This window comes from Castanea sativa, chromosome 9 (genome assembly GCF_040712315.1).
Source record: "Castanea sativa cultivar Marrone di Chiusa Pesio chromosome 9, ASM4071231v1".
Taxonomy (NCBI): domain Eukaryota; kingdom Viridiplantae; phylum Streptophyta; class Magnoliopsida; order Fagales; family Fagaceae; genus Castanea; species Castanea sativa.
This window is the reverse complement of record NC_134021.1, coordinates 3,005,675-3,032,407: the sequence shown is the minus strand read 5'-3', so window position 1 is coordinate 3,032,407 and position 26,733 is coordinate 3,005,675. Positions and strand designations below refer to the sequence as shown.

General features: G+C 32.0%; 2 protein-coding genes and 1 pseudogene across 2 annotated transcripts; all 3 read right to left on the bottom strand.

Moving 5' to 3' along the window:
* Positions 1 to 4,051: 4,051 nt before the first annotated feature.
* Positions 4,052 to 7,094, bottom strand: LOC142608614 (glutathione S-transferase L3-like). The gene is made up of 10 exons (XM_075780310.1): positions 6,940 to 7,094; positions 6,728 to 6,802; positions 5,908 to 5,968; positions 5,616 to 5,702; positions 5,428 to 5,526; positions 5,239 to 5,341; positions 5,074 to 5,153; positions 4,718 to 4,825; positions 4,378 to 4,458; positions 4,052 to 4,262 (listed from the first exon to the last, which is right to left on the bottom strand). Exons 1-10 carry the CDS (start codon positions 6,948 to 6,950, stop codon positions 4,251 to 4,253), a joined length of 717 nt encoding a protein of 238 aa, XP_075636425.1. The 5' UTR covers positions 6,951 to 7,094; the 3' UTR covers positions 4,052 to 4,250.
* Positions 7,095 to 11,221: 4,127 nt separating this feature from the next.
* LOC142610482 (uncharacterized) lies at positions 11,222 to 12,978 on the bottom strand. The gene is made up of 3 exons (XM_075782293.1): positions 12,887 to 12,978; positions 12,002 to 12,221; positions 11,222 to 11,950 (listed from the first exon to the last, which is right to left on the bottom strand). The coding sequence occupies exons 1-3, from the start codon at positions 12,976 to 12,978 to the stop codon at positions 11,222 to 11,224; spliced, it is 1,041 nt and encodes a 346-aa protein (XP_075638408.1).
* Positions 12,979 to 14,777: 1,799 nt separating this feature from the next.
* Positions 14,778 to 25,405, bottom strand: LOC142610481 (glutathione S-transferase L3-like; annotated as a pseudogene).
* Positions 25,406 to 26,733: the final 1,328 nt, after the last annotated feature.

The window sequence follows — 26,733 nt, the reverse complement described above, 5'->3', positions numbered from 1 at the left end:
GGCAAGGAAGAGTGTTCTTTCTGGTTTTGGGCTTGAACACTTTGTGCAAAAGTTGTTCTAGCCATATAACACTTGTTAGGTTGTTGTATCTTGGGAGAGACAAGTTAGAGACGGTCTGCACTGGTTACAAAGTTTAGCCAACCAAGAGCTTGAATCTCCTTAAAGAGAGCGAGTGCCGCGCCTCAATCCACATAGAGTTGTGTAATTTCTCTCTTCAAATTAATAAAATTCAGAAGTATTATTCAATTTCTCTTTGTGTTATTTCCATTATCATTGTGTTTGCACCAACAATAAATGTTTAAATTTAATGTTGAGAATAATAAAGTATCTACCAATTTAATTTATATGCTTTCTTCTATTAATTTTTGGCATGCCGCGCCTCAGTCCAAATAGCGTTGTGTAATTTCTCTCTTCAAATTAATAAAATTCAGAAGTATCATTTAATTTCTCTTTGTGTTATTTCCATTATCATTGTGTTTGCACCAACAATAAATGTAAATTTAATGTTGAGAACAATAAAGTATCTATCAATTTAGTTTATATGCTTTCTTCTATTAATTTTTGGCATGCTCGTTTGTGTCATATAAATAGTAGATATGTGGGAATCATGAGTAGTTTAGGATTAATTCCAAGATTGTCAAAAGATTTTGAAAAATGTGAAACTTGTAGTCAAGCTAAGATTACAAAAAGGCCTTATAAAAGTGTTATAAGAAATACCGAATTACATGAGTTAATTCACTGCGATTTATGTGAATTTGAGAGAATTTTAACTCATGGAAGAAATAGATATATTATCAATTTCATTGATAATTTCTCAAAAATATACAACTATTTATTTGTTAAAAAATAAAAGTGATGTTATTGTAAAATTTCAAGATTTTTTAAAAAAAGTTGAAAATCAATTCAGTAGAAAAATAAAAAGAATAAGAAGTGATAGAGGCCGTGAGTATGAATCAAGTACATTCAACTCATTTGTTCAATCTTTGAGAATTATCCATGAAACTACTACACCATATTCACCTGCTTTTAATGGTATGGCTAAAAGAAAAAATAGAACTTTAATTGAGTTAACAAATGTCATGTTAATTGAATCTGGTGCACCTTTACATTTTTGGGGTGAAACTATTTTAACTGCATGTCATGTTTTGAATAAGGTGCCACATAAAAAGTCACACACCACACGTTTTAAGATGTGGAAAGGACATAAGCAAAATTTGGGATATTTGAGAGTCTGGGTTGTCTTGCTTACGTAAGACTCACTGACCCTAAAATGCCTAAATTAAGTATAAGAGCTACTACCTGTGCTTTTCTTGGTTATGTGATTAATAGTGCAGCCTATAGATTTTTTGATCTTGAAAACAAAATAATTTTTGAATCTAGTGATGCAATTTTTCATGAAGAAAAATTTTCTTTTAAATTGAAAAATAGTAGGGGTAAAAAAAATATTTTGTCACAACCTAATTCTTCTACTTCACATCTACAAAATCAAGAAAATTTTGAAATGAAACCTAGAAGAAGTAAAAAAGCTAGAGTTGAAAAGGATTTTGGTCTTGATTATTATGCTTTTAACATTGAGGAAAATCCCCAAAATTTAAAAGAGACTTTAACATTACCTGATGCTATATTAGAAAGAGGCTGTAAATGATGAGATGGAATCTCTAAGTTCTAATAGAACTTGGAAATTAATAGGTCATAGGTTGTAAATGGGCCCTTAGAAAAAAGTTGAAACTGGATGGATCAATAGATAAGTTTAAAGCTTGACTTGTTGCAAAACAAAAGGCTTTAAACAAAAAGTTGATCTTGATTTCTTTGATACATTTTCTTTGGTAACAAGAATTATATCTATTAGATTGTTAATTGCTATTGCTTCAATTTTTGATTTGAAAATTCATCAAATGTATGTAAAAATCTGTTTTTCTAAATGGGGACCTAGAGGAAGAGATTTATATGAATCAACCTGAAGGCTTTGTAGAGTCTGGACAAGAAAGCAAGGTATGTAAGCTAACTAAATCCCTATATGGCTTAAAACAAGCACCTAAGTAATGGCATAAAAAGTTTGATTCTTGCATGATTGAGAATGGTTATAAATCAAATGAATTTGATAAATGTATTTATTCTAAATCATGGAATAATTTACATGTTATTATTAGTCTCTATGTGGATAATATGTTGATTTTTGGCTCAAATATGCATGTTATAAATGAGACAAAAAATATGCTTAAAAGCCATTTTGACATGAAAGATCTTGGTGATGCTAATTTTATTTTGGGCATGAAAATTACAAAAGCATGTGATGGAATATATCTTGATCAATCACATTATGTTGAGAAAATATTGAGAATATATAATTTCCATGATCACAAAAGTGTAGCTACTCCTTTTGATTCTAGTGTTCATTTATTTCCTGTGAATAATGATGATGAGATTTTTAATCAAAAGGATTATGCTAGTATCATTGGTAGTTTGCGTTATGTTGCTGATTGTACTAGACCTGACATTGCATATGTAGTAGGAGTGCTAAGTAGATTTACTAGCAAGCCTAATAAAGATCATTGACTAGCTATTGAGCGAGTCATAAGATATTTAATTGGTACAAAAAACTATGGCTTATTATATAAAAATTACCCTGCTGTGATTAAAGCTTTTAGTGATGCCGATTAAAATACTTTGTCAGGTGATTCTCTCTCTACCACTGGTTATATTTTTACCTTAGGTAGTGGTGCTATTTGTTGAAAATCTAAAAAGCAAACAATAATTGCTAATTCAACAATGAAAGCTGAATTAATAGCATTAGCTTCAGGTAGTGAAGAGATAAATTGGCTTGGAGATTTGTTATATGAAATTTCACTTTGGAAAAAACCAATTCCACCTATATTAATTCATTGTGATAGCACTGCCATAATTGGTAAAAAACCGTTACTACAACGGTAAATCCAGACCTATAAGAAGAAAGCACAATACCATGCGATCTTATTTGAGTAGTGGCATCATAACTGTGGATTATATTAAATTTAATTATAATCTTGTGATCCATTTACCAAGACCTTGGCAAAAGATAGAGTCTGGAATACATCGAGGGGGATGGGACTAAAGTTTATAGAATCATGAGCCATGTATGAGGATACCCAACCTAAGGACCAAAGATCTTGAGAATTGGGTTCAATGGAAAAAACAGATCATACGATGGTTGTAAGAAATACACAATTTTTTTTTAAGTATTTATTTTGTAAATAATTTTTCAATTGTTCATCCCTATGATGTAAGTGCATTTATCCTGTAATGTGAAGAAGTTGAGTAAAAAAGACTCTTAATGAAATTTGTAACTCGTATGAGTGGGGTGTCAGAATTACAGGAGCACCCTTGACAAAATTTCACCTATGTGAGTGTGGGGATGGGGCTGCTCCCTACAAGATTTGGACTTGATCTCAAGTACACTCATGAAATTGGGATTAGCACACGGCTGTAAAGTGCTAGCTATAAAAGCTTATGTCAACACTTGGGTTGTTATGTGTAAGCAGTGATACTTAATTTCCTTAAAGCAGTCCTAATTCAAGTCGGAAACCACTACGACTCTAGAGCTGAGATCGTTGTTTTACTAAGTGAAGGTTCAATGCAAAGCACACATTCATGATGCATAGCAACCCATCTTTGCCTGGTAATCTCTCCTTAACTAAAATTTAATATTAAAATAAGTGGAGGATTGTTTGAGCATTTTAATAAATAATTAAAATGAATAAATGTTACAACATAAATGTAAAGATATGGGAGTGAATATGAAAAATAAGGAGTTAGTGAAAGTATTTAATCTCACGTAAAAAATGAGAGAAACTATTTTATTCTTTTTAATTGCGGTGATTAATGAGCTAACATGAATTGTCTCAGATATTAGGCGAGATACGTGCGCAATGGAGAGCTGAAGGGTAAAGGTATCAAAAATGGAAATGAATAAGCCAATTCAGAAGTATTGTTTAGTTAAACGAATATGTTCCGTAAACATAAACAATATATTTTTTAAAGATTTTTCTGGACCGAATGACTAGTATTTATTTAAGCAATTCATACATGCTGATCAGACGCTGTCTATATCTTCAACTAGTACGTACATACGTAAGACATGATATACTAAGAAACATTACAATAAGGCAGAAAGCCATTTATTTCTTCAACAAAAGAATAAAATAAAATAAAATAAAATAAAAGACAGCCACTTATTTCACTAATGAACGTCCAATGGAACTGTGCTGGTATGTTCAGTGCTTAGCCTGAGGAAGAAAATTAGATTAAAGAGTGGTTAGCAGAAAACACACTTGCAGAAAGTAAGTATAAAAAAGCTTCAACGAAATCAAATTCATAATTCCATGACTAAATGATTAGTACCAAAAAGCGGGCACTGAATAATTCAACGATCACTTTGGGGTCCGTCTTTGTTGGCTTATAAGCATCAATCTTGTTCACCTCCTGTACAAGGGTTAAAAAGAACAATTACCATTCAAGAACCAAGAGCTCTGATACATTAGGAACTCATGCCTCCATCAGAGCCATGTTTAAATTCAAAAGAATATATAAATATATAGCATTTGCATGTGTGCTACACCGTAAAGATTAATGACTAAAATGAATTAGCTAGTAACAAAATGGGGGAGATAATTAATGTACAACTTGTAAATCTTACTAGAACTCGCAATTGCCACGAAACATCATATGTGTTTTAATTTACCTCAATCCACTTAGTAAGTTTAGGCCTTCCTGCAGTGATGTCATAATTCCACACTCCTGAAAGGAAGGCTTGGAATTTTTCAACAAACGGGATGTAAGCTATGTCCACCTGAAGATCACAAAGTTTCACCCAAAAATCAGAGGAATTGTAGAAAATATCCTTTAATAATCATATTACTGGTTTCCACTTCCCATATTTATATATAACTATACATAATCATTGTCTAGAGCATAGGTAAAATAAAATTTGAATCTTTAATATGTTTAAAGAGAATGTACCAAGGTCAATTTATACACGAAAGGCACACAACACAGCACCAACGAAAGATCAAAATCATAGTTGAGAATTCGACTTACCAAACTGAGCTCATGGCCAAGGAAGAAAGGCCCATCATTAAATTTATGAAGAGCATTCTCTAGGTGGTCAAAAGCAGGGCCTGATGCAAGTTTAAGGTTTTAGTGAGCCTGGCTTCTATACAAAATGGTGTAAAGACTCAAGAGGCAGCAAGTTTTAAGTCTTACCAGCTTCTTTGACAGTGTCTCCTTTGAATGATGTGAACACTATCTTGTTGAAGGTATCACTGTAGGTTATCAGTTCTTCAGCAAACTCCTTTTTAGCAGGATCCTACAGTCATGTCATAACTTTAGAGTCAAATTTCAAGAGAGGTACAGAGCTTTTATGAAGGGCCCAATGAATTATGCAAATCTTACTTTGGGTTGAAGAGAAGGTCCTTCAAAGTTGCTGTCTACATATTGAATCAAATCAAGGCTCTCCCCAATGATTTTGCCATTGTGTTCCAATGCGGGTACCTGATAATATATATAAAAAAAATGATAATCAATCAAGAAATTCAAGCTGCTCAATGAAGTAGCATAAGATAGGCATTTAAAAGCATCACCTTGTTTTCATGGTAGACTTTCTCTTTGTACCAAGCAGGCCTGTTCTGAAGGTCAATTGGAACTAATTTAATCTTGTCATGTAATCCCTGTAACTCAAATATACATCAACTTAGTAAGTAACAAAAAAATCCCAAGAAAGGAGAAGGACAGATGATCCCAGAAGGGCTAAAGGGTCTGTCTCTTAATTGAAATTATAAGCTAGAAAATCAGTATTGAACAACTTAAGTTGAAGTCTATAAACAAATTAATTAAGAAATGAGAACAAGGAGGACAAAAAGTGATGAAAATAACCTTATAGTTCCTGAGGATCCACACACGCTGTGCAAACGGGCATATATAAGAGACGTACAACCTTCAAAAAATGGTCCAAGTTCATTTTGGCATACAAGGTAAAGGTATAAAAATAAAATCCTAAACAAAGGACATAATAAAACTAAAGAAGGTGATTTCGGACAAAAACAAAAACACTAATGATAGTGAATATCCGACAAATAAAATATTATAAAAATAAAAATAATAAATAAAAAGCATTGGTGTGTACTATATGTGTCACGTCAGCTGAAATCATGATTTTAATTGTTAAATTGTGAAATCACGATTTCACTTTTTCATAATTATGACTAAAATAATGTTTGAAAACAAGATTATTAAAGTTGTGTACAGATTTGTGCAAAGATGTGTATAACAAATAAGAAAATATTTAGGTAGTCTCGGAGTATGGATAAATGGTACTCTCTCTTCTCACATTCATGGTAGACCCTAACATGAGTTTAACAAGTGAATCTCATCATGAATAAGAGAGAATAGATCATCATTCTTCGTGCTGTGAGAGTGCCTAAGAATTATTCAAACAAATTGTGCACAGATTATTAAAGTTGTGTACAGATTTGTGCAAAGATGTGTATAACAAATAAGAAAATATTTAGGTAGTCTCGGAGTATGGATAAATGGTACTCTCTCTTTTTACATTCATGGTAGATCCTAACATGAATTTAACAAGTGAACCTCATCATGAATAAGAGAGAATGAAGCATCATTCTTCGTGTTGTGAGTGTCTAAGAATTATTCAAACAAATGTTAACAGCAACAAAAAAGGGAAAGAAGAGTGAACCTTGTGGTTCCATCAAAGAGAGGAGGTTGTTCAGAAGTGGCATCCAAAGGTGTGGGAAGATGCTCGTTCACGATCCTGCACAACCCACATAACAACGTAAGTAAAAACAATCTCACTATTTACCACAAAATTCAGAGAACCCCAAGTGAACAACAACAAAACAGTAGAAAAAATGGAAAATTCTTGGTGATTTCGAAGTCCAAGACACTTACGCAGCTGCCATTGATGATGTTTTTGTTGTTGTTGTTGTTGTTCGGAGAGTTCTGAGGTTTAGTTTATAGTCTTTCTAATCTGATGCTGAATGTGATTTATGGTTCACCGATCTACCATATTTATAGGAGTTTTCTCACGTGATTCTTTGAAGTCGCGAGCAGTGACGAACTCCAAATGTGACTGCCACGTGGGAACGAAGACAGAGTTAATCATATAGATGCTGGAATTGTGGGCAGGTTCATGGTAAGGTTCAAATTTGATTCTTCTCTTTGGTCTTTACCCATTTGATCTGATTACTTTTTAACGGTTTGACTTTTTATGTACGTTGTTTGTAAGACTAAAACTATATTATATACTAGTCTCATCCCACATATTCTGCATTCTTTTTTTAATTTGAGTTTCTATTATTTAAGGAACTTGCCCAATTTGGATCGAAAATTTATTGGTTCAAAAATACCTCCAACACTTCTAAGTTTAAATAGATGCAAAACTAATGGATAGTCAGGTAAAAATACCTGTCTAACTTACATCTATACTATTATTTAAGGGACTTCTCTAATTTGAACAGAATATTTTGTTGGTTCAAAAATACCTCCAACACTCCTAAATTTAAGTAGAGACAAAACTAAAGGATGGTAAAGTAAAAATACATGTCCAACTTGCACTAAAACATTACCTACAAAATATAAACACTCTCTATTCAAGTATTTTAAATGCTCCAACTACCTAAACTTAGGTTTAAAAAAAATTCACTTTTTTTTTTCTTTAATAAGTCTTAACTGTTTCACATCAACAAAAAATTATTAACATTTAAAAAAATTAGAAGAGGCTAGTCTATTGTTAGTGAGACTAGTCTATTGCTAGTCTAAATTTTAAGAAACTAAAATTTAGGATTTGAAATGGAATAAACTGCTGAATTTGGTGTGTGATAGTTTTTATAAATTTAAAAAAAAAAAGTATTAAACGTGCATGAAATATATTTAAATAGGGAGCTAATTTTTAAGGAAAAAGTTTCCCTAGTAGTTTTTTTTTTAATTTTTTTTGAATTTTTTTTTAACTTTATTGAATTGCAATTTTAATCCCTTTTTTTTTTAAGAATAAAGATTATCTAATTAGATTAAGGGTATATTTGACATTTTTTGAAACCATAACTTTTTTTTTTTTTACTGCAACTATAACTAATTTTCTAAATCTTCTTAATATATAGAGATTATTTATAAGTAACCTATGTTCTTTTTTTTTTTAAATCATGTTAGGAAATTTACATATGCATAATTTCTTGATTTCTTCAATCGATAATATAATGAGTTTGAGGAAAATAACTCCAAACCAATTTAGAATTATTTTTTCCCATAAATTTCTTCTCCTTTCAATTATTATTATTTAAAATAAATAAATATTTACAATAATGTTCAAAGATTTGATTTTTTTTCATCTTCTTCGTGTATGTTTGTTATAATTTAAAATGTCACTTTTATATTTACCATGGTTTTGAAATTCAGAACGTTCAAAGAACTAAAAAATTGAGACGTTTAAGGTTTTTTTTTAGATCAAGCAAGGGTTCAAACGAGGATAAATCATGACCTGTTATTTTTTTTGCTAGATTTGATACTTAAATTGTGTGTGTGTGTATTAAATTTTTCATTCCTTAGCAACAAAATATGTGTGCCCAATGATTTGGGATTCGGACATGGCTAAGACACCAATTGGTTTTTTGGTGTAAGTAAGGATACAATCTCAAATTTCTTATTTGTAGATAATAGACTTTACCAATTGAGTTAACCGAAACCCACAACACTTAACTTATTTACAATTGTTGGTTGAAAGCTTTTGTTGTTTTGTTTGGCTTTATTTTATAATATCTACTTTATTATCCAAATTAGTATGTAAGTTATCTGAAAAATTAATTTTAAACTAAATGTTAATTATAGAATTATTTTTCTGTTTCTTACACACACCGTAAATATCCTCATAATTTAAAGGTTAGTCACCCACTAATTTGTTAATTTTGATGCTAATTTAGATGGTATGATACATATTAACATATCCTTAGAAAATATAAGATAAATAGTTATAATTAACTCTATATTTTGACTATTTTATTGCTACAATATCCATATTTTTATACATACATAATACATTACAATATTCTATTATATTGTTAATCTTTTATGCATGTCTCATTCACAAGATTGGTAATCTAATATTTGTAAGTTCATAAACAAAAATAATTTTATATCTAATTACTATAAATAATATAATTTCAACTATTAGCTATTTATTGTTAGTATAGATTTGTGTATGGGTAAAAAATTTTAGTCATAGTGTGTATTATATAAGGAAGATTAATATATTAATTAAGTAGCTTGTGAATGAGCTTGAGAATAAAATAAACTAAACTTGAAAATGTACTATAGTTTAGTATGAGCTTAAACTTGACTCATGTTCAAAATAAAATTTAATGATCAATTTTTAATATTTAATATTTTGCTCTACTCTGATCATTTATAGCTTACCCATTGCATTATAATATTTTTTTATTATTTTATTTTAAATGGAGTTTATGTTATTTGTTTATGTGCAACTTTTCACAACTTTAATTTTCTTATTATATAATCATACTTTTTTTTTCAGTAAAAATAACGCTACAAACACCCCAGAAAAAAAAAAAAAAAAAAACTTTTACCATAAATTTCACAACTTTAGCAGATGCAAAAGGCTACTTTATTTTCTTCTATTAATTTTTTTGAGGGTTTATCTTTCTCTTTTGTTAGAAGAAAGGGTAGCCCCAATGCACATAGACGCCATGGTGCATTACATTAAACTAGTTTAATGGAATGCACCATTAATGTAATGCACCATGACGTCTATGTGCATTGGGGCTACCTGATGACTAATGTCAGTTAGTCATATAAGACTATTTTCCACCTTGACCGCTTGACGTGATGTAGCGAGCAGTGACGAACTTGACCGGTAAAAATATAAATTACGAGTTAGTTGAGTCTTTGTTGAGGATTTTTTTTTTTTTCTCTAATTATTCAAAGCAATATTAGATACACAAAATTTTATTTTTATTTTTTTTAAGCAATATTAGAAAATCTTCTTCCACACTTTTCCATTCTCTTCCCCCACTTCACTGCACTTATCTATATAAAACCGAAACCTCTTAAACTTCCACAATTTTCCACGTCACCACCATTTTTTTTTTCTTTTTATTTTAGGTTTTATATCTTATATATTTATTATTTTCTTCAACGTGTAATTATCTTATCAAATGTTACAATAGTTTAGTTTAAGTAAAACTTTATTAGATATATGTTTTAATATTTAATTTATATATCTATGTTGATAAAAGAAAAGGCTTAATTAATGTTATTTTTATCTTCAACGTTGAGGTTGAGGCTGATTTGTGCTTGAACTCTGCATTGTAATTGTATAAAACATCAATACTTATCCGCCACTTTCATCCCTATATAAAACCTAACTCCTCTTCTCCAAGTTAGTAAGAAGAATACCCTAGCCATCAGGGATGGAGCCAGAATTCAGACTTAGGAGGGGCAAAAAATACGTTAAAAAAATTTCTTGACTTGTAACTAAATGAGATTATCTTATAAAATTAATGTTTCCATTACTTCGTTCTGTTATATATTTAATTGATTTTCAAATGTTTCTTCAATTTCAAACCTTACAGCTCTACTGATTGAGAAATTTTTTATTTTTTTTTTAAATGTAAACAAAGAGAAGATAAGAAAAGCTCATACCTAAAACGTTTTCCAATTTTTTTTTTTTTTTTTTAAAAAAAAACCCTCAAAGGTTTCAACTTTCAAGTTAAACCAATTTAATTAGTTAAATATTAGAAGTATTTCCTTAAAATTTAATAGCCACACTCGTAGCCCACTAACTTAGCAAGTCAAATAGTTGTATTCCCTTAAAAATTAATAGCCACACATAGTACTCTTAGTAACAAACTCAATATTTTTGAGTGAGCGGGAGTAGTCTAAGTACAAATCCTTCATCTCTCTCAAATAAACATTCTAAACAAAGTAGAGTGAGTGACTTTCCAGATAATATTTTTGAGTTGCCTCCTCATTTCTCAAGAACAACACAGAACGGATGTCAAAGAGGTTTTTATTTTTATTTTTAATTTTTATATATATCTTATAGTTCAAGGATTTGTTACTTGTTTTTGAGGAATTTGTTAGTTTGTCTGTGGAGAGGCTTTTTTTTTTTTTTTGGGTAAAACAAAGAAAAGACTTAGTGCCAGGTAATGTGCAGAAAGGACTAGGTTGCCATCTTTGCTAGCTGCTGAACTTCTTGAAATATAGGTGCTGGGGCTACTTTGATATATAGGCTTTGAAATATTCTCTTTTGTATTCGGATGTCTTCTAGGAGGATCTCCGCTTCCTTGTTGTTTGTATTTGTAGTTTCTACCTCCTTTGCTAATTTTACTGAGCTCACAAGTAAGATGGCTTTTCTATATCCTTCCTTCCACGTGGTGTAGAGAGCTTCTCGAATAGTTAAAAGATTGCTGGTCTTCTTGTTCCTCACGTACCATGAGAAACATCCTTTCTTGACGGACTGTCCTAAGCGATCTTTAATCACAAAGGCTCCTCCATCCCGATTTACTTTACCACAATGGTTTATGTTTCCTATGATGATTAGAGTCTGCCATTCCATACAATTTGAAAAGGATTTGTAATGTCTTTCTTCAAGAGGTGTGAAGTGACGTTGCTCTTGAGCTATCGTTGCTTGCATCCATTCATACTTTAATCTTTGGACTGAATGCACAGCTTGATGGATGTTTGGCTCTTGGTTTTCAAAAATGGCTCTGTTTCTAGTCTTCCATATTGTCCAAAGAATCGCCCCTTGTTCAATCAGGATCTCTAATTCCTCATAATTTTTTATATCACAGTTTACAATTTGAGATTCCAACCGGCTGACCAAATCTGTTGTGTTAGTTAAGTGAGTTCTAAGCCCTTGCGCAGCTCCGAACCATACAACTCTAGCAAACTGTCATGACATAAACAGGTGGTCTAGAGTTTCCTGGTGATCATCACAGACCACAAAAGATTCATCCATGATGATCTGTTTCTTGAATAGTTCAGTTCTTGTTGGAAGCCCTCGATGGAGAATTTTCCACATGAATGTAGACACCCTAGAAGGAATCCCTAGTTTCCATAAATTAAGCCAGCACTTTTTGCTTGGATGATCATTACGATTAGCATTTTCTTGGTTTATGACCGCTAACATTTTGTAGCCTTGCTTCACTTGATACTCACCTCTGCCAGAGAAGGGCCAAATTACCTAATCATTGTGTCCAAATTTGGAGAAGGTCGTGCTTAGGATGGCTTCAGCTTCAGGCCTATTGTAAACAATGTTTATTAGTTCTCTATTCCAATTCCCTGATGTTGGATCCATAAGATCTTTGATTGTACCATGTTGAATTTTTGGTTGATTTAGGCTGTCTTCATGTCTTGGCTTGTACCAGAGTGGGTCTCGAAGTCTAATGTTGTCCCCACTCCTCACTTTCCACTTTGCTTGGCCTAGAGAGGAATTCTTTGCTTGCCATATATTTTTCCATATCTTGCTGGAATTTCTAGGGCCTTGCTCAATATCCCATATATGGTTGGTCTTAGGATAATACTTGCTTTTTAAAAATTTGGATCGTAGCGATTGTGGATTTTGTCCTACCCCTCCAGAATTGTTTTGCTACTAATGCTTTATTGAAAGTCTCTGTTTTTCTGATGCCAAGGCCTCCATTGCTTCTTGTTTGACAAATTTTTTCCCAAGCAACTGTATGAATCTTTCTCCTTTCAATGTTGTCACCCCACCAAAAATCCCTCATTAATTTATCAATTCAGTTGCATGTTTCTTTTGGAAGGAGATGTATGGACATTGTATATATGGGCATAGCTTGCATGACTGATTTGATTAAAGTGAGTTTACCTGCTTGAGATAGTAATTTGCCTTTCCAACTCTGCAGTTTGCTTTGAATCCGGTCGATGATTTGATTTCCTAGGTCTTTCATTTTGGTACATGGGTCAATGGGAATCCCCAGATATTTTCCAATCTTATTTTTTATCTAAATCTTGACCTTATTTTGCAGGTCTTCCTTTTCTTCAGATTTGCAATTTGGATTAACAGTCATGGTATATTTATCATCATTTATTTTTTGTCTAGACATTTGACAAAAGCTTTCAAAACTTCTTTTAATCGGTCTGGAGTTTGTTTGTTTAGTTTCAAGAATAAGAGGATATCATCAGCGAAAAACAAATGTGATATAGACATTTCTCCTTTTCTTAGAGCAATTCCCTGTATATATCCTTTTTCCTCTATATCCAAAAGCATGCAAGAAAGGATATTTGCACAAAGAATAAATAGATAAGTGGATAGCAGATCACCTTGTCTGATGCCTCTTGTAGGCTTGAAGTTTTCCGTTGGTGCTCCATTGATTAGGATACTGTAAGTTACTGTGCTTACACATTGCACGATTGAATTTATCCATAGTTGGCTGAATCCCATCTTTTGGAGCACAGCTTCCAAGAAATTCCAACTCAGGCGATCGTAAGCTTTATTTAAGTCGACTTTTATAGCTGCAAATCGAGCTCGACCTTTTTTCTTGGCTTTTATTGTATGAAGTAATTCATGAGCTATGATGAGATTGTCTGAAATAAGTCGCCCTTTGATGAAAGCATTTTGTTATGGAGTGATGAGATCTTCCATGATGGGCTTTAATCTATTTGCTAGGACTTTGGAAGCTACTTTGTAGGCAACGTTGCACAAACTAATTGGTCTAAAGTCCCCAACCATTTCTGGACCTTGGCACTTTGGGATCAGGGTAATGAAAGTGTTATTTATTTCCTTAACTAAAGTGGAGAGGCCATTAACTAAAGTGGTGGACTTTATTTTTCTTTTTTCTTTTTTTTTAAATAATTTTGATTGGGTTGTAGGGCCAATTTGTAAATTGTTTGGCAGAGGGGGGCCAAGAGTAATTATCTTGGACCTAAATGTTTAAAAAATTCAGAATATATATCCTATTATGATTTTTTTTTTTTTTAAATTTAGGGGGGGGCCACGGCCCCCCTAGTCAATGAACAACTCTGTCCCTACTAGCCATGCAGCCGCAGCCACAGCCACATGTCGTGAGAATTCTCAATCCACAGCCATGGCCATGGCCAACACTTCAGCCATATCTTGGTGGAATATCATTGCGGGCCGCATTGTGAATTACTGCCTTAAACAGAAAAGACAGCAGCAACGTCAGATGCTCTGCTTCCACATATTCATTATGGTATTTTTTTTTTTTTTTTTTAAAAGATGCTTAACCTTGAGCCATCATCACCTTTCTCTAAAATTTTGTCTTTGGAAAGTTTTGTTCTTTTTTGTCTATTGAAATTTCTTTCACGTACTTTTTTCTTTTTCTTATATTTCTCTTTTGAATAGTCATATTTTTTTTTGAATTGTTTCAATAACTTATTCTTTAAATATATATATATATATATATATCTTTTTTGGCATTTTTGAAGTTTTAATATCTGAATTTGTGTTAGTTTTTGCATGTTTAGCAAATTTCAATGGCTATACCATGTATTATTCTTTTGAAGGTAATCAATTTTTCTTTTATATTTCTCTATTGTGTAATCATATGTATTTTGTTTTGTTTCAAAAATTTATAGGAAACAAATTTTATGATTCTTTTGATGGTAATATATCTTTCTCTTATATTTCTCTATTGTGTAGTCATATATATATATATATATATTTTTTGTTTTGTTTCAATAATTTCTAAGCAGTGAATTATCTGATTCTTTAACATTTTTTGTAAGTCATTGCACGTTCAATCAATAGCTTCTTCATCAAACTGTAACACAAATTAAAGTCATATAAGAACAAATCATGCAATGATGTAGTTTCTTAATCAATTTAAGATTTTATAAAATTATTTTAGTCTACCTCACATATAGGTAGGTTCTTATGCATAGCACGAATTATCGACTAGTTATAAATAAAGCCCTTCTCAAGAAAGGCAAAGAGCTGTTATTGAGAAGAATACTTGGCCCCAAAAAAAAATTTGGCCATGAACAACTGATCAAACTCTCTCCCTCCATCACACTCATGATTGCGATTTTAAATCTAAGAACATCATGAATGAACTTGTATTGGTGTACAATTTTACTATGACTAGATTAATCATTTTTGCTTGTACTATTTATTATCCGAACTTTATCTTTTTGAATTTGATTTCTTTGATAGGCCTAAAAGTGTCATCAATCACAACAGACATGAGACCCACATGTCAGTGAGAGAGATGTTGTATAGGACGGGCTCACATGAAAACTTTTCAAGTTATAGAAAGTCTGTTGTGATTAATGACACTTTTAAAACATGTCAATGAGAGAGCTGTTGTATAGAACAGAAGCAGGAGATACTTTCTCCTATAACTCAAACTTACAAATGTGGCCAATTCCTTCTCTCTCTCTCTCTCTCTCTCTCTCTCTCTCTCTCTCTCTCTCTCTCTCTCTCTCTCTCTCTCTCTCTCTCTCTCTCTCTCTCCCTAAAATTCGGCAATCAGCCTCAAAATCAACCAGCCACCCTATCTAAGAAATGTCAAGACTTCTTTTAAGTAGTATAGTATGGTGGTAGCGCGTAGATCTCCATATTATTAAGCCAGAAATTAAAATTTGCTTCTTAATTTGGGTCATTGTTTGCCATTATTCTAATAATTTAAACCTCAAAATCAACCAGCCACCCTATCTAAGAAATGTCAAGACTTCTTTTAAGTAGTATAGTATGGTGGTAGCGCGTAGATCTCCATATTATTAAGCCAGAAATTAAAATTTGCTTCTTAATTTGGGTCATTGTTTGCCATTATTCTAATAATTTAAACTGAAGGAGTGAAGGTAACAATGTAATTTCTTGGTGGACTACTTAAAATAAATAAATAATTATAATACAAAATTTTCACATGCTACTTGATCAATTAGTTACGAGCAGGATAGTTAGATTTAAAAATTAGTTACATAAAACAATTTGCCTAAAATTCACCCAAAACTTGGTTGAGGGAGTTTGCCCATGAATTTCAGTTTTTTTTTTTTTTTCCCAATTATTCTTGTACCCAACCAATCCACAATTGAGAGTTGTATAAGAACAAAAAAATAATCTCTAATAATCTAATCTCAGAGAACAAAGGAGGTCTAGACTACCCATTACCATAGAGAGAACTTCTTGTAGCCACCATACTTTCATCCTCTCCAAATTGACTTACATATGAGAGGAGATCTTATCTAAACACCTTGATTGTTCCTAAGTGCATTGGATTGTTTCTGGAAATCAAATAGGTAATCATCAAATCTTCAACTGGCCTTGAAATATCCAAGAGATCAGATTTGCAGTAGTTGGCAATTGACTTGTATAACCAAGAAGCTAGGAATGGGAGGAGCTCAAATACAAATACCTTACTCGTATTGGAGGTTTTGTAAGTAGTATTTGTATCACAAATATATTCATAGTGGATTGAATTTTTGAGTGTGGTCTAAAAGAGTTTTTCCCGTTACAGGTTTTGTCTTCGTCAATATATCTCTTGTTAGCATGCATGTGTTGTGGGTGATTGTTGGTTCATTTTTCCCAAACATAAACAATAATTTTTTAGGACTATACCGAACCAAATTGACTTCTATTTATTTAAGCAATATCTTCAACTAGCAGGGCGGTTCTACATTGGATTCAAGGTGGTCATAGTGATAAGTCAAAAATGTATTGACTCCTTGTGATAAATTAATTTATTAATTACCCAAGTTTATTAATTAATCAAATTAACATGCAATGTACATAGCAGCACAAACAAATCACCAACTAAAGTATAATGCCATGGAAAATAAAGTTGACACAGTAATTTGTTTACAAATGGGGAAAACCTTCGAGGCAAAAACTCCCACCGGGTGATTTTAAGGTCACCACTCCTGAGAATTCACTATTATCACAACAAGTGGTTACAAGTAAAAGAATCGTACTTTATACCAACCAACAGTTGAACCCTTACCCCAATACCTAATCAGACTTGTTCTGTAGTGACAATCTCTCCTTGTATTGCACGGCTCCCAGTACGTGACTAACCAATAGATGCGTGGATTCTAGTACGCGACTTGATCACTAATTTGAGAAGGATGTTGGTTGCAAAGTTCTTCAGTTCATCACACAATGAAGATCACGAAGTTGCTTAGTCACAAAATCCTACGGTATACAAACACAACAGCTTCTTCAAGATAAACTAGGGCAAACTAGGTTTCCAGTCACAATTTGCATGAACAACACTATGCTTCACACTTGTGCAATTGTGCTCTTTTTGACGACCCTTAAAATAATCTTTATATATTTTTAGGGTTGTGAGAAAAGAAAGCCCAAATACATACTCACGGATTGGATGAAAATCAGAACTAAAAATTTGTTTTTCATAAACCTCGACAGATACCCTATCTGTCGAGCAGCTGTCAAGCTTTGTGCTTAGACAGCTTTTAAACCTCGATAGACACTAGCCATTGAGCTAGCTGTCGAACTTTAATGAACAACAATTCTTCACTTGATTTTTGGACAGACTTGCATGACTTTAACACTTGAACCTGAAACCTTGTTTCTTGATCTACCCAAATATAAGTAAAGTGCGTTTTGTCAAAGGATTAGCCAATTACATAAAATATTGACATATGTTCCTAACATGAATCGCATATTTCCTAACACATAGGACCACCTCGACCTGGAAAAAATTATTTTTATTATATCTAAATTTTGAAATTTTTATTTTTTATCATTAAAAAAATTTGTGACCACCCTAAATTTTTTTAGGCCCAACATAATTACATTTTGGACAAAGTTTGGAAACAAATTTAATCATAGACTAAGGCTACAACTCCATTCAATATATTTTTTTATTGGTTATGAATTTTGACAAATCCACCATTGGATTTCATTTTCTTCTTAATCCTCTATACTTGCAAAATTTTAAGAAAATCAAATATGAATATCTACGTCATCAATCAAATTTTTAAATTCATGTTTTTGTAGTCTAAAATTATATATAAAAAATGAGTTTATAGATTGAATAATAAATAACATCCAATTGACATAAAATTTAACATATGTTTTAAGAACATAAAGAACATGCAATTCAACAATTAGATTTTCAAAATATGTAGCTATGTTAATTTATTTAGTGAGAGTTATAGCCTTAGACTACAACTAAGTTTGTAACTAAGCTTTGATCCTTTTAACAATATATTAGGTCCTAACAAACAAAAAAAAGAACATTACAAAAAATGCTAGCTATAGCTGCGTTTTTTTTTTCAGCCGTGTTTAGGGAAAACGCGGCTATAGAGTGACTTTCAGCTGCATTCTTCAAAAACACAGCTATAGGACTCACCTATAGCCGTGTTTAATACCCGCGGCTATAGGTGAGATTTGTAGCTGCGTTTATATGGGTAGGGCTTAGGCCGCGTTTTAAAAACTCGGCTATAGCCCCACCAGAATTTTGTTTTATTTTTTAAAAGAAAAGATGTCCTATAGCCGCATTTAGAAAATGCGGCCATAGGCACATCTAAAGTCGCCTCTCAGAGAAAGGCGGCTAGAGTGTTGTATGTTGCCACGTGTTCCAATCACAACTATAGCCTGAACCTTTTTTTTTTTTTAAAGGGCCTATAGCCACGTTTTGTCAAACGCGGCTACAGGTTGGGCATAAATTGAAAAAAAAAAAAAAAAAAAAAAACCCAAATTCCACACAATTGAAAAAAATCCAAAAAAAAAAAAAAAAAAAAAACGGACTTGAAAAATTCAACGGACACTTTGGGATCCGTCTTTGTTGACTTATAAGCATCAATCTTGTTTACCTCTCCTGCACAAGGATTAAAAAGAAGAATTACCATTCAAGAACCAAGAACTCTGATACATTAGGCACTCATGCCTCCTTAAGAGCAATGTTTAATGCGAAGAGAATATAAAAATATATACCATTTGCATGTTCATTGTAAAAATTTAGCTATTTACTAAAGGACAAAGTTTGGCTACAACTACAACTCCTACTAAAAAAATTAATATGACTATATATTCTAAATTTTAATAGTGAATTGCATGTTTTTTATGTTCTTTAACGTTAAATTTCTCAAAATTCACATCCAATAAAAAAAATTTTAATTTACCTTGATCCACCTAGCAAGTTTAGGCCTAAGTGCAGTGATGTCAAAATTCCACACTGCTGAAAGGAAGGCTTTGGAATTTTCAACAAACCGGATGTAAATTATGTCCACCTAAAGATCACATAGTTTCACTCATAAATCAAAGGAGGAATTGTAGAAAATATCATTTAATAATCATGCATATTACATGTGGGGAGAATGGGCTTTTGCCCTTATTTTAAAACATATCTTGCACAATGTTCCTGTTTTGAAACTATTAAGTGCCGTGTCCCTGTTTTGAAAACAATTTTTAGAAAATCGAGTTTCCCATAGAACTCAATTTTATGATTATCAAGTTCTAGGTAAGTTTTTGCTACACTGGAGCAACACCCATGGCTTTTCACAATTTAAAAAATTCAGCTGAAACTCGATTTTACTGAAATCAAGTTCCAGGGAAAAACTTACCTAAAACTCGATAATCGTAAAATCGAGTTACATTGAAACTAAATTTTTAGAAAATTGAGTTACATTGGAACTCGATTTTTAGAAAATCGAGTTTCAAAACAAGGACAATTTGCTGGATATTTAAAAAAATAAGGGCAAAAGCCCATTTTCACCTAACTATTTTGGGCTATGTGAAGCCTAGTTGAATTTGATTCGGATTATGATCCAACCCGATATATAAGTGCTACAGTCTTTAATAGGATTTTTTCTGAGACTTAGTCCATGGAGCGGATGTTGGGAAAAAAAAAAATTGGCGCATTTTAGCCCATTATGAATCCGGTGCACATGATAGAAATATTGTTGTTTTCAAATTAGGGTTCATTATGTTGTTTTGACTTTTGAGAGAGAAAAAAAGGGTACTGCCGCATCTTGTAATTTTTCCTATGAATAGTGAAATCAATGCAACTCTGTGAACGTAAGCAAATCGTCAAACCACGTAAATATTGTCTTGTGTGATTGTTTTTTTGGGCAGATATTTTTTTTCTTTATTCTACATCTCACATATCTGGGAATTCGTATATATTCCCTATAAACTATATAATCATTGTCCAGACTCCAGAGAATAGGAAAAATAAAATTTGAATCTTTAATATGTTTAAGAAGAATGTACCACGGTCAATAAATACACAAACACAGCACCAACGAAAGATAAAAATGACATAGTTGAGAAGTCAACTTACCAAATTGAACTCACGGCCAAGTAAGAAAGGCCCATCATTAAATTTATGAAGAGCATTCTCTAGGTAGTCAAAAGCAGGACCTGATGCAAGTTTAAGGTTTTAGTGAGCCTGGCTTCAATACAAAATGGTGTCAAAACTCAAGAGGCAGCAAGTTTTAAGTCCTACTAGCTTCATTGACTGTGTCTCCCTTGAATGCTGTGAACACTGTCTTGACGAAGCTATCACTGTATGTTGTCAATTCTTAAGCAAACTCTTTTTTAGCTGGATCCTACAGTCATATCATAACTTTAGTCAAATTCCAAGAGAGGAAGAGAGCTTTTCTGAAGGGCACTAGGAATTATGCAAATCTTACATTGAGGTGAAAGGTAGGCCATTCAAAGTTAATTGCTGTCTACATATTTAATCAAATCAAGGCTCCCCCCCCCCCCCCCCACAATGACTTTGCCATTGTGTTCCAATGAGGGTACCTGATAATATGAAAAAAAATTGATGATCAATCAAGAAATTCAAACAGCTCAAGACATATTCGTTTAAGAATATCACCTTGTTTACATGGTATACTTTCTCTTTGTACCAGGCTAGCCTGTTCTGAATGTTAATTGGAACTAATTTAATCTTGTCTTGTAATCCCTTTAACTCAAAATATTCATCAACTTAAATATAAAATCATAAAAAAAAAAAAAAATTTTAAAAACCAGGAAAATGAAAAGGACAGAAGATCCAAAAAGGGCTAAATGGTCTGTCTTTTAATTGAAACTAGCCATAGGCCCACACGATACATGCGAATATATAAATATTATGTAATGCGGTATAATATATAAAAAGTAACAATTACTTCAAGTTTTATCTATTTCTAAATAATATATATTTCTACAAGTATTTTCTATCTTTTTTATCACTACAAGTAACATATTCTTCTATCTTCTGTTGTAGTTTGTTATACTTGCCTAATATACAAATAAACTTTATTCGTTTCAAATTTATTATTCAAATTTCTCATCTCTTAAGGAATAAGGAGATTATCGTAATAATAAAAACTCATCACAAAATTACAATTTTAACTTATCCAAAATTAAAATGACACCAAAGGAATAAAAGACAGACTTTATAATAATTTATTACTCAAACAATTAATTTGTTGGCATATTCAAATTCATAGTCATGTAAATTATGTTTTGATAGAATCTCAAATTCCTATTTTCAAAAAAAAACTAAGTATTAACCCAAAACTAAAAAAGGGAGAGAGAAGACTTTGTGATGGGAAATTTTAAATAAATAAATAAAAACACACACACACACACAATACCAAAAAACTTTATATAAAAAAAAATCTATCAACCTTAATTAGAGTTATAAGAAAAATAAAAAATCCAAATAAAGTAGAGAGAGAGTAATCACAGTTTTTTGTAGGAAAATTATGGATTGAATAAGAGAAATAATATCAAATTTATAAAAAATAAAATGGGGAGAAGAATAGTCAAAATATAAGAAAGAGAAAAAGATTAAGAAAGTGTAATAGTAAAGTAGAGAGTAGTGGGGAGATAAAGAGGCAAAGAAGCAGATGAAAGATTGGAGGAAGTGTAACAGTAAATGTGGACTAATAGGAAGAAGAAGAGTTTTTTTTTTTTTTTTTTTTTTTTTTTTTTTGAGAATTGAGAGAATAAACTATGTAATTAGCTAATCCTTTGACAAAACACACTTTACTTATAATTGAGTAGATCTAAGTTGAGTTTAATGTATCAAGAAGTATGTTGTTCAAACATATCAAGTGGTATCATTAAAATCATGAAGGTTGGTTCAAAAAACAAGTGAAGAAAAGTTGTTTCATTAAGTCTCGACACAAGCTTGACAGATGTTGCTATCGAAGATTGATGGAGAAGCTCGACACAAGCTCGATCTATCGAGATCTACGATTTCAAAAATTTTAGATCTAAAATTCGGTCTATGATGACTTGAAAGATTAGGGTTTCTCTTTTTACAACGCTAGACATATATAAGACTTATTTTAAAAGTCATCATATACGAAAATAGAGACTTAAAACTTATACACTTTGTAAGAAGCTACTGCATTTTGTGCGCCTTAGGGTTTTGTAACCAAGTGCATCATGATCTTCATCATTATGAAGTAAAAAACTTTGCAACCAAGAATAATCATTCAAGTTGCTGGAGTTAGTAACGTACTGAGATCCGTTCAAATGAGCAAATTACAGATTGCAGATTTGTGCAACAAAGAAAAGAAGGCTACTACAATATCAAGTTCAATTGGGTATTAAAGTGAAGGTTTAGCTATAAGTTGGTATACTGGGATAGGCCAGGGTAGTGGTAAGATTCTTCATACTTGTAACCGCTTGATTATTGATTAGTGGATTCTTGAGAGTGGTAACCTTAAATTCACCCGGTGGGGTTTTTACCTTGCGAAAGGTTTTTCCCATTTGTCAATAAATCACCGTGTCAATTTAATTTCCAATGTATTTAGTTTATTTGGTGATTTGTTGGTGTCTCCACGATTTGCACGTAATTTGACCTAATTAATCAACTTGGGTAATTGAATTAATTAACCGGGGTCAATCAATCTTAACACAACAAAAGGTTTAAAAAGATAAAATAAGAGGTAAACAAATAAATGGATAATGTGACTGATGATGTGGCTCAACAAAAATATAGCAACTGTAAGGTCACAATTTAAGCCCAAACCCAATAGTGAGAAGAGAATAGACCCAAAAGCCCAATACAATGAAATTTGTAGAGAGTGGGCTTGAAAACTAGGTTCTAGGGATATTGAATAACAAAAATAATGAGCTCGACTCAAACACTACACACAAGGAAAAGTTTATATGACATATTTCGTCCTCGGACATAAGCCGAGGATGAATTTGGTTATCTCCCTCGATTTCTTCCAAAGATAGATTACAATTATAGATTTTGATGTATACCGTGTCTATTTTTCTCCTCCCTCCTCCTAAAGGTCCCTTCTTCCTTTTATATCATCCTTCTTCTGCTTCTCCTCATCCTCCACGTAAGGGTTCAATTGCTTTTTTAGATACTTGTCCCATCCACCTCCCCTGAAGTCTTTAGAGGCAGGTATCAGGCTAAACTCTAATGCTCAGGTATCACTTCTCCATTAATGCGGCCAGAGAAGCAGTTGCAGAGCATTCAATGCAGGGCGGTGGTAACAGCATTATCTTAGATATTTCACCGTCCTTCTTCTTATCTTCCACATTTACCATGATTACCCTTACCTATAGGGTCTTCTAGAATATTGCATATGGATGTTAACCAGTCCTTCTCCTACCTCGGCTATGTATAGCCGATGACATAATCTTCCTCGAACTATCTTCTTGGATATACTTGTTCGGGTATCACCTTTTTACCTATTAGTATTGCTTTATGAGTTGACATTCTTACATCGTCAGACCATTCAGTGTCCTCGGATTGGGCCTTTAGCCCTACAAATACTCTTGGGCCAACCCCACACATATTCCTGAGCTCATTGACCCTACAGCAACAATAAATGCTACGCTTCAACTTTTAGATATAATATAGATTGGAAGCTAAAAAAGCAATATTGAACAACTTAAGTTGAAGACTAGAAGCAAATTAAGAAATGAAACAAAGAGGATAAAAAGTGATGAAAATAACCTTATAGTTCCTAAGTAGGGTTGTACACGGTGAAGTGCGGCCAATTTTTGGGGGCTATTTTGCACCACACCTATAGGGGCAGTTTCCCTACATGTCTAACCGCACCTTAACTGTGGAGGGAGGGAACCGGCCTGCACAAGGTGCTATGCACCATGCCGGTTCGGTGCAGTTCGTTCAGTTATTCTTCAATATTCTCAGGAACCAAACACAATAAAGTTAACATCCCAAACCACATCTTAATCATTAAAATACCCCAAATATTCCCAAAATAAAAATCAAACAAACAAAAAATTCACTATCTTTCTGTCAACTATCCCATTTCAAATCACAAAAACTCATATAAAAACAACAAAAAACAAAACACAACTCATAACAGATTTAAAATTTAAAAAAAAGAAAAGAAAAAAAAGAACAAAATGCAGTTACAAATTCGGTTGAAAGCATAGTAGGAATTAAGCATCAAAACCTTCTTTAAAATCTTTGAGAGATCTACATGGTGGCCTTGGAGAATAATGGCTTCAAGGGGTGAAGGCGGAGGCAGAGGTGGAGGAAGAGGCAAAGCCAGAGGCAGAGAGGGAGAGGGAGAGAGGGGACAAGTTCTCACGCAAGACCTAAGAGAAAGGAAGGGGGAGAAGCCGATGTGAGAAAAAGTGTGAGATCTAAAAATTTTAACCTAAACTTATAGTCTTAAACGAATTAAAACGACATTGTTTCAATTTTTTTTTTTAAATATCTAATACTTAAAACGATATAGTTTTGGACCTTATATTAATTTTAATATTGGGTTCAAAATGGTGTCATTTAATATCAATTTTTTAAACTCATAAAGTTGCTATATACGAATCGTTTTAACACATATTATTATTAACTTAGACCTAGCTTCTTCTTCCTTCAAGTTTCACGCCTTCACCCGCCTCACTCTCCAACTAGTATGCTAATTCGCCGGTATTGGGTGGTGGCTGAACAGGCCTATTCCTGAGGATCTTCACACTCTGTGAATGTGGGCATGTATAAGTGATGTACAACCTTCAAAAAAAAATAGTCCAAGTTCATTTAGGCCCAAAAAATAATAAGAAGAAAAGAACATATCATTGTTAATTCAAAACCTGTACATGTGCTCAGTGTGACATTGGCACATCAGCTGATTTTAGTTAAATTGTAAAATATTGTTTTGAATACACGAGGACTGTGTGCGACTGCGACAGACATTAACAACAACAACAACAAAAATTTAGGGACTGAAGACTGAAGAGTGGACCCTGTGGTTCCATCAAAGAGAGGAGGTGGTTCAGAAGTGGCATCCAAAGGTGTGGGAAGATGCTCATTCACGATCCTGCACAACGCATAACAATGTTTGTAAACAATCTTATTCATACCACAAAATTCAGAGAACGCCAAATGAAAAACAACCAAAAAAGGACAGTTGAAAAAATGGAGAATTCTTGGTGATTTCAAATTCCAATCACTTACAAAGCTGCCATTGATGATGTGTTTTTTGTTGTTCAGAGATTTCCGAGGAGGCTTCACTTTTATAGCAGTTCGTCTTTCTAATCTGATGCTGCCGTTTTCTATGTTCACCGAGCTACCCTTTCTATAGGAGTATAGGTTTATAAGACTAAAATTATATGAATTATTTAAACTAACTTGTAACCTATGCATATACATGAATGTACTTAAAATATATACATTAAAATGCATAATATAATTTTTACCTATATAATTTAAATATTATAGATAGTCATTCTTATATATTTTTTTTAACTCTTTAAAAAGTTTTGTAAGAATATTATTAGGTAGAAAATGTAAATTGTCCATATTTTTAAAAAAAAAATTATGTTCTTTAATTCTAAACTTTTTTATTTTTATATGGTACTTTACTTTCGAGAAATCAAGTACTAAGTAATTTTTTTTTTCCACTTTTTTTTCTTTTGTAAATTTTATATTATTAAGTAGATTATAAATATTTAAGATAATAATTAGTATTTAGAGTGTAGATTATGGACTGTGCAGTGATTTATCTTTATCTTTTTCATTTTCTTTTTCTTTTTGTATGGTACTTTACTTTCAAGAAATCAAGTACTAAGTAAATTTTTTTTTTCTTTTGTAAATTCTTTTCATTTATTCATTTCTAGCAACTATATTTTTCAAATTCTCAACCACTATATTTTTTAAATCTCCCAAGATTATCATTTTTGGTAACATTTTAATTTGAAATTTATCAAATCTATATAATTTGGAATGAAATTATTCGTTCCTTTTTCCCTACAAAACTCATTAATTTTTTTTCCTAGATTATTTTTTAGGTTATGATTATTATTCATTAGCTTATCATTGTCCCTTTCTAATTTTTCTTTTAAAAACCTCTCAAATTTTAATTTAAGGGATTATTATTATTTTGATTGTTAAGTTTGGATTAAACAAAATTTTTTTTTTTTTTAAATGATAATGATGAGATTGAGTTTAAGTTGGACTTATTAGAAAGATAGAGTTTCACTTCTTATTAAGTTTGGACTAAAAAAAATATTTTATTTTAATAAAATAATAATTTTATTTAAATATTGTGCTGACATAGAAAATTGTAAGAGTTTCAGAGGCATCGGTTATATATATAACATAATTAACATTAACATAATTCATTTAAAATTATGTGATTAAAACTACATATGATTGATTTTTTTCATTAGCTACCTAGTAAGCTTTCTTGTGCCACATGATTTCCACTATACAAAAAAGGAAGCAACTATTAGTATATATAGTTTTGGGCAAACTACGTATTTGGTTTCTGTCCATTATATCATATTTTAATTTA